The sequence below is a fragment of the Vicugna pacos genome, chromosome 2 (assembly GCF_048564905.1).
Source record: "Vicugna pacos chromosome 2, VicPac4, whole genome shotgun sequence".
Lineage (NCBI taxonomy): Eukaryota > Metazoa > Chordata > Mammalia > Artiodactyla > Camelidae > Vicugna > Vicugna pacos.
Window position 1 is genome coordinate 74,551,279 of NC_132988.1, and position 8,520 is coordinate 74,559,798.

Sequence of the window (8,520 nt, forward strand, 5' to 3'; positions counted from 1 at the left end):
TATGGTACAGGCAGAAAACAGACACATAGATCAACAGAACAGAACAGAAAGTCTAGAAATAAACTCATGCACGTATGGTCAATTACTCTATGACAAAGGAGGCAAGAATATACAATGGATAAAAGACAGTCTCTTCAATAAGTGGTGCTGGGAAAACTGGGCAGTTACATGCAAAAGAATGAAATTAGAACATTCTCTAACACCACATACAAAAATAAACTCAAAATGGATTAAAGACCTAATTGCAAGACTGGATACTATAAAAGTCCTAGAGGAAAACACAGTGAGAACACTCTTTGACATAAATCACAGCAATATTATTTTGGATCCATCTCCTTAAACAAAGGAAACAAAAGTAAAAGTAAACAAATGTGACCTAATTAAACTTAAAAGTTTTTGCACAGCAAAAGAAAACAATAAAAAAATATGAAAAGACGACCTACTGAATGGGAGAAGATATTTGCAAATGATATGACCGATATGGGGTTGATATCTAACATATATAAACAGCTCACATAACTCAACATCAAAAAAATGAGCAAATCAATTAAAAAATGAGCAGAACTGAACAGACACTTTTCCAAAGAGGAAATGCAGATGGCCACGTGAAAAGATGCTCAACATTGCCATTCATCAGGGAAACGAAAATCAAAATCACACTGAGCTGTCACCTCACACCTGTCAGATTGACTATCATCAAAAAAGAACACAAATAACAAGTATTGGCGAGGATGTGGAGAAAAGAGAACCTTCATACAGTGTTGGTGGGAATGTAAACTGGTGCAGTTACTATAGAAAACAGTATGGAGGTTCCTCAAAAAATTAAAAATAGAACTACTATGTAACCCAGCAATTCCATTCCTGGGTATATGCCCCAAAAGAGTAAAAATATAAATTCAAAGAGATACATGCACTCCAATGTTCATAGCAGCATTATGTACAATTGCCAAGGTATGGAAGACAACCTAAGTGTCCATCAACAGATGAGTAGATAAAGATATGGTGTGTATACACACACACACACACACACACACACACACACACACAAACAATGGAGTACTATTCAGCTGTAAAAAAGAATGAAATTTTGCTATATGCAATAACATGGATGAACTTGGAGGGCATTATGCTAAGTGAAATAAGTCAGAGAAAGAGAAATCCTGTATGACATCACTTATATGTGGAATCTAAAAAATACAACAAACTAGTGAATAAAAATAGTAATCAGTGGGAAGGGGAATGGGGGAGGGGTAACACAGGGGTAGAAGAAATAGGTTTATTATGGGATTATATGAAATCATGTGAGTGAAACTTCTGAAAATTGTAAAGCACTATAGAATTTAAAGGATCTTTCATTCAACTGGAAAAAAAAGTTAACCTATACTTAGTATGTTCTGTTTTAAAAGGGATATGTTGTTAGAGCTGCTTAAAAAACTGACTGAAAAATTATCTGGCATATTGAGTATGTTACTGTTTTCTGGAGAGTATGTTTCTGTGAAATACCTTACTACATCAAGGTAGACAGATGATTATAGTATGACATCTTATATCCAAGCTCCTTGCCATCGTAACCAAATACCTCAAGATCTGGCTTCTGCCTATGTCTCCAGCCTCCTCTTGCTCCATTTTCCTAGCATCACACTACAAACACCTAAAGGCCAGAAAGTGCTAAGCTGTCCCTTGTTTCTGGGCCTTAAAACAAACCCTTTTTTCTGTTTAAATGCCCTGCCTCATTCTTCTTTCTGCTGGCCTATCTGGGTGACCTGATCTTTATGACAGGCTGGTTTTGTTCAGCAGCATATCCTCGATGCCTAGCTTAGTGCCTGGATATAAATAGAAAGTATTAAAAAAAATTTGTTGAAATGAATGTTTATAAACTCAATCCAAGGAAAGGCATTCTCAGATTCTATTCTTCTCTAAGATAGAAAAGACCTCTGGGAAAGTTCAAAGCCCCTGAAATTACAACTCACTATTCAGAAAGTACTCTGTTAATCTGGTTGGTAGAAAAGTACCAAGCATATAAAAAGAATAGAAGTGAAAAGAGAAAATATCCTATGCTTTTAAAAAATTAAATGTAAATCAAAATAAATACATCTATTTGTGGTTTACCATGCTGCCTGTTGACTCTACGAATTTGGGAAGGTTGGGTGAACAAGAGATAAATATAATATAAAAATAAAAACGACATAAATTGTATTTTTCAGTAGAGAAAATGTGGTCATTTGTCTTTAGCAGGTTGCATACTAGCAGTTAGAACAAGATTTTACTGTCTTGCTGATCAATCCTCAGCATGTCACTCTAACACTTAGGGTGTTTCTTCAGTGGCGTCTGTTTTAATCACTTCATCTTCTCAGCTTTCTTAAACCACTATGGAAATTAATGTGCTCCCTGAACTAACACCAGCTGTGGCTAGGTGGTGAATTGGTGAAGGGCAGGCCTAGGCGCAGAGGAAAGCATGTGAGATCCTCAAAGGAGATGATATCCATGTAACTAACAGTAGAGTACAAACCTGTTTTTCTATTAATGACTGTTAAGAGCAGTCTATAAAATACATCTAAAAATTTAACTATGAAGAAATTGATTCATTTCCATTTTAAAAATGCAGATAGATTCTAAGAGATGTTGAGGCTCCAATCAGGAAGAAAATTAAGCCTGAGACTCTTTTAAAGTACCATGTGCACTCTTCATACTATAAAAAATACTTAAAGAATAATTTTCTAATTGTAACACACACACAAAAATACATAGTTTTCATTCTCTCAAAGAAATTTAAAATATTATTCTAGAAACAAGAATTAGAAGAAAGGGGAGGGAGATGTTTCCAATGTTGTTTCTTGGTCATTTAAGTCCAAAGTTTTGAGTCAAATGATGAAGGTCTGAAACTGACACACAAGGAAAGCAACAAGCAACACTGTGCAGCTGACTTAGCCCTTCCTCTCTCAGATCTGCTATAGATTTGCTACAGGGAGTGCTGGCTTTTGTTTGGAGGAAGGGGATGACAGCTTTTCTTTTCACTTTTATGGGTTTTTTGGGTACTCTCTGCATTTAAAAAATTTTTTTAAATCAACCAGATTTTGGTCCACATTTGTTTCCTTCTTTAGAATTATCTGTTTGAAAAATTATTAAACATAACTTTTAAAGGAACTTTTAAAAATTCTTGAAGAAAAATGAAAGCGCTGAGGAGCTAACAAATATAAGAGGCAGAGAGGAGGAGAAACTGAAAGTACATGAAACTAGGCAAGTGTAAAAGGACAAAAGGAAATTAACATTAAGGTGACAGAAAAGATGAATAGCAGCAAAAGACATTAAAATTAAGATGGTATGGAAACAAACATAAAAGTCGCAGACATATAAACAGGAGTAAGATGAGAAATCTTCAGGTAGGTTTTAAGTAGGCAACAGTGTTCTACTTCAGTAAGCAAACAGTACAATCAGAGATTCTTATCTTTACATACTACTCTTAAAGTAGAGAGGTCTAAAAAAAGAAAGGGTGTTTTCTCAATCCTTAAAACTTACTGGATTACAAATATACTCTAATAACATCCAAATATACTCTCATAAAAGCATACTTTTGGTGCCTGTATAAAAGTGAATATTATAAAAGTGAATACGCTAACCTATATGCTACTTTGTGGCTCTTGAAAGCAAGTGGTGAGTGTGAAGGGCACCTGCCCCAGCTTGTCTGACTAAAGTTCTCTGTACCAATAGTAGTGTTTGTGGAATGACTTACCTGGAAGCAGAACAGACAAATAGAACAAATTACAAAATCTTCTCTGGACGCACTTGCTGAAGGTAACACAGATGTCATGTCATATATTCCCAGCGTGAAGAAGAGAAAGAAACCCAGCAAATGACTCCAGATGTTTACTGTCTCATTAGATAAAATAAACAAACTGGAAAAACAAAACAAAACACAAATGCAGCTCAGATTCATATCTGCTTGCTCGTTTGCTCGTTGTCAGCATGTAAAAGATTAGGGACAATTTTCTGGGTTATCTAACACTGGTAACTTTAAGCCCTTAACCCCATTTTTGCCATTTTAAGTTTGATATATCACTTAATCTTTCCACACCTCTATCAATCCTGAGAGCTTAGTTTTTTCTTGCTCACCTCTATTATATTTACCATTTCCTTCCTCGATTAGAGTTATTTATGTATAAATTCCATCTCATCCTCCAGCTTATTAACTCCAGATGGCTGGTACCATTTATCTTTATGACACCACTGTTCCAAGCACAGCATCTTGCTCAGATTAGATGCTAAATGTCTACAGTAACGAATGTACAGATTAAAACTGGGCATTAGCTAGCGTACTCTGACTTTCAGTAATAGGTCTCTGAAAACTTGCTAAGTTTTAAGGGTAGACACAAACTTAAAACACCTTTTTAGTACTCATTTCATGCAAATAACAAAGTTAAATGGACTTGAGAGAAGCAGAATAAATACAAATTGATCCACCAGAAATCTCCTTTAAGACAGGCATGCTGTATCAACTTTGCTGTGGTTGTTTTGAAACCAAACTGGTTTTCAGGTGGAGTAAGTTTACACTTTTTAGGAACAACAAGTGTTTACTTTTCATATCAGTACTAACTGCCCTCTTTCAATTCGCCCTAACTGGTTTGAGTTTAAGAAGTGTTGACAACACAGGTCAGTGCAGAGTGTTCCGCAACGACCAGAAGTCAGGAGGCTCCGGGTCCCTTCACTCCCACCCTGGACAACAAATTAGCTCTGGGATCATAAGCAAGTCACTTAACCCCTCTGGCTTCAATTTCTCCATCTCTAAAACAAGGGAGGTGTATTAGATTCGGCCGCAAGTCCCTTCCAGCTTCTTCCTTAATTTTGTGAAGCATTTCTCCAGCTGTGGACAACTGATTATCAAAAGGTGACATCATGACTAAAGATTAAAATGCTCTTGCATTTCTCTTGCAAAATCTAATCTTTTGTATAAACTAGTCTTTAACCATCACTGATTCAGAATCATCATTAGTAAGCACTAATGTATAACCAAAATACTGAATTTGCAGTCGTCACTATGGTTCTCATTTTCCCATGCTATAAACACAGCAGTGTCTCACACTATCAAACGATCATCAAGAATAAAGTGGATATCGTATCATGAATTTCAGACTTTATCCTGTAGAAGCAGCAACTATAAAGACTATTTATCTTGGGGGCAGGGAGATGCAGGAATATGAGGAAACACATTTAACCACAGGACTGTTTGACAGCCAATACCTTTTCATTTTGTGAAACCCAGTATAACCTGATTAATTGAGCGAAGAGACACAATCTTGGTATGCTCCTTTCAACTAACAGAGTACTGGCAGAACAGCTGTGACATAAAAAACATTTCCTTATATTCAAAATCTGTCCTCGTCCCTCTTGGCAGCTTAAAGAAGAGAGGGCAAAAGCTGAACTGGAAGAGCACCTGGAAGAGTATCTCCAGTAGAGAGTCTACTCCTGTTCCATGAGAATTTAGACCTACACTCTGTTCACCTTCAAAACCAACAATCAACTTCATCATTATCATCTGTTCAACTTCAAATTCAATGATCAGGGTGATAGCAAGTCACCATTTATTGAGTGCTTATTATGTGCCAGGCTCTGTGTAGCATTTTTCATACATAATCTCATTTAGTCCTTAGTAATTTCTGAAGAAGATACTGTAATTACCCTCATTTTTAAGAATAGAGAAATTAAGGCTGGGAGAGGTTAACTTTTGTTCAAGGTCCCTCAGCTGTTAGAGGCAGATCTGCATACCCAAGACTTTTTTCACTCAACAGCCCAAGATCTAAAGCATTATATTTCACTCCTCCAATCATGAGATTTGGACCCTAACATTAGAATGCAGAGGACCACGACCAGGTGGGTATGAAACTATTTAAGGCAATTCACTATCTGCTCTATTCTTGTGTAACTCCACATCCACAGCAGGGCCCAGATCTGATTTCTTATGAGTAACTTACGCAAAGGAGGCAATGGGGAGGAAAATAGTACTTAGGATTCAAACTGTGAAGCACTGTGGGCCATTTATTGAAGTCAAGTAGGGATGGACAGTGACATCACCTTGTGACCATGAGTCAGAGAAACACTTTCCAGGCAGGGAGAGCAAAGGTACTGGGGAAAGATCATGCTGAAAACAAGATCAAGAATCAGACATGTGGTTGCTGCTTGAGCAATTCAATAGCCCACATTCCAGCAGTGGGATCTGTCACCACAGTCACCTGGAGCTAACCAACACCTGCATCTTAATTCTCTTAAAGTGGGGTCCTATAATTAAGTACATACAGTGATTTTTAACAGAAAGCTAGTCTAGGAACTATAAATTTTTTCAGTTTTGTTTTTTTAATCCCCAGCTTTCAAGGGACTCAGTTTTAAGAGTTTAGATGAAGAAATTCCTTTCTTAAAGATGCTTCTATAGTGCTCTAGTGGAGGGTGGTGCCTGTTATAGGCTCTCTTTGCTATACCGCTTTTCCTTCACAGCGTTTTTCACAATGGTTATTATGTAATAGTGTCATTAGCTCTTTAATGTGTGTCATCCGGGCTAGATCTTGGTAGCTTCATGAGAACAAGGGCCATGCCTGCTGTTCTTTGCAGGACTTCGTAGGGCTCCTGGTACCTAACAGGGGTTCCACAGTATCCGCTGAATGAATGAATCAGTCAGCAGTTTCTATATATATGGCCATGTGAACTTGTTTCCTATTATACAGGCATTTACCTGGCCCCAAATATACGAACTTCCATAGGGCCGCCTTAAAAATAAACAAAGCTTAGGTATACACAGGGGCAAGCACAGCTCAGCCACTGTCAGTGGGGTCTATTCCAACACGTATCCCAATAAGCACCAAATGGAATAAAGGATATAAAATCCCTCTGTAAACAGCAAACCGCCATGGGAGAGTTGGTGATTATGATCGTGGTTACCATTGTTATTCCACGGATCAAGTACCCCGGCGGGGGGAAGGAAAGGTAACAAGCGAGGAGAGGTGGCAGAAAAGGATGAAAAGGATGGGGCAGCTAGGAAACGATGTGCCCGGAGAAAAGCGGGGAAAGCAGCAGGCAGACCAGACAAAAAGGGAGTAGATGAGGAGGAGGGGCCGCCGACGCGCCCCTCAAGGCGCGCCCAGCGGAGGCGGCCAGACTGTACCTTTTGATACACAGCCTGGAAGGCAGGTAGGCCCGGTAGCCATCGGTGATGTACGGGTTGTCCTTGAGGGACACGGGAATCTGCTCGTAGGTGTAGAGGCGGATGCCGCGAGGCACCAGGACGGGCCAGTACTGGTAGCTGCCCAGCTCGATGTAATGCGCGCTCTTCAGCAGCTTCTGATGCATCCTTCTCGGCCGCCGCAGCTCCCCGGCCGGGGAGCTCGCCTAGGCCCCGCCTCCCCGGGGAGGGGGCTTCGCCGCCGCAGCCCCCGCCCCGGAGCCCGGGGACGCCGCGCGAGATCCTACGATCCCGCAGCTGCCCAGGGTCCGCTCTGCGCACTGAGCGGCCACCGCCGTCAGCTCCCCGGCGGACCCGGCGGCGTCGCAGCCCTCTCTGACGTCAGCACGCCGTGGCGGGCCCCGCCCCTCGGCCCGCCCTGGCTGAGGGAGGCGGGGCCGGGGGCGGGGCCTCGAGGATGCGCATGTGCTCCAGGACTGGCGGGTTTGGGACGGGACGAGGCTACCCCGCCGTTTGAGAGCCGCGCATCTGCGGTGGCCCGCGTCTCCTCGTCTGTGAGAAGAGCGTAGAACTGAACGGGCAAATACAAGTGGCTTTTTCTTCCTCTGTTTTTAATTAGAAGCAATATGTATTACATTTTGAAGAATCAAGGGGAAAAGAGTAACTGGAAGACAAGTAAGAACTACAGTTAACTCTTCAGTATTATGCTCAGTATTCCCAAATGCTCAGTATTCCCAAAACTTGGTGTCGGAAGGGACCTTCGAGATTTTCTCAGCTAAGGTCAGTCCTTTGAAATAGTTGGAAATAGAGGAAGCCTGATGTACATGGAATATTTACCAAAATCGAGCATATGCTGAGCCACAAAGAAAGCCCCAACATTCAAAGCACTGAAACTATTCAAAGTGTTTTCTCTGACCACAATAGACTTAAACTAGAAGTAAAGAAGAAAACAAAAACTCCCCAAATGCCTGGAATTGAAACAAAACACTACTAAGTATTTAGTGGGTTGATGAAGAAATCACAATGGAAATGAGAAGATCTACTGACCTGAAAAGATGGAATATATCAAACAAAAGTTGAGGTGCAGCTAATGCAGTGCTTTAGAGGAAATGCTGCAGCTTTGTTTCTGGCTATGAATTATGATGCAAATGTTTATTCATAATGGCAGCGGGGCAAAATACCAGTTTTGCATCTCTATGTGTAGAATTCTTAGTCCTTCCTTTGGCTGGATGCATGATAAAAATCATTGAAGGTACCCATTATTTACTTATTGTTATTGTATTAGTAATACTGGTTGATATTTGAGAGACAGTATGGTTTAGTGATTAACTTCTGGGCTTTGAAGCCCAGCTACC

General features: G+C 40.1%; 1 protein-coding gene across 4 annotated transcripts in view; it reads right to left on the bottom strand.

Annotated features, from left to right (window-relative positions):
• The window catches only part of PAQR3 (progestin and adipoQ receptor family member 3), a 27,871-nt gene extending 20,337 nt beyond the window's left edge, over window positions 1-7,534 (bottom strand). For all 4 annotated transcript variants that reach the window (XR_012060929.1, XR_001460449.3, XR_012060928.1 and 1 more), the window contains exons 1-2: window positions 7,148-7,534; window positions 3,731-3,893 (exon numbers count right to left, since the gene is read on the bottom strand). Coding sequence is in view for 1 of the 4 variants with exons in the window: in XM_006198226.4 (XP_006198288.1) it covers window positions 3,731-3,893; window positions 7,148-7,332 (348 nt within the window). In the remaining 3 variants the exon portion in view is untranslated. The remainder of the gene's footprint in view (window positions 1-3,730; window positions 3,894-7,147) is intronic.
• Window positions 7,535-8,520: the final 986 nt, after the last annotated feature.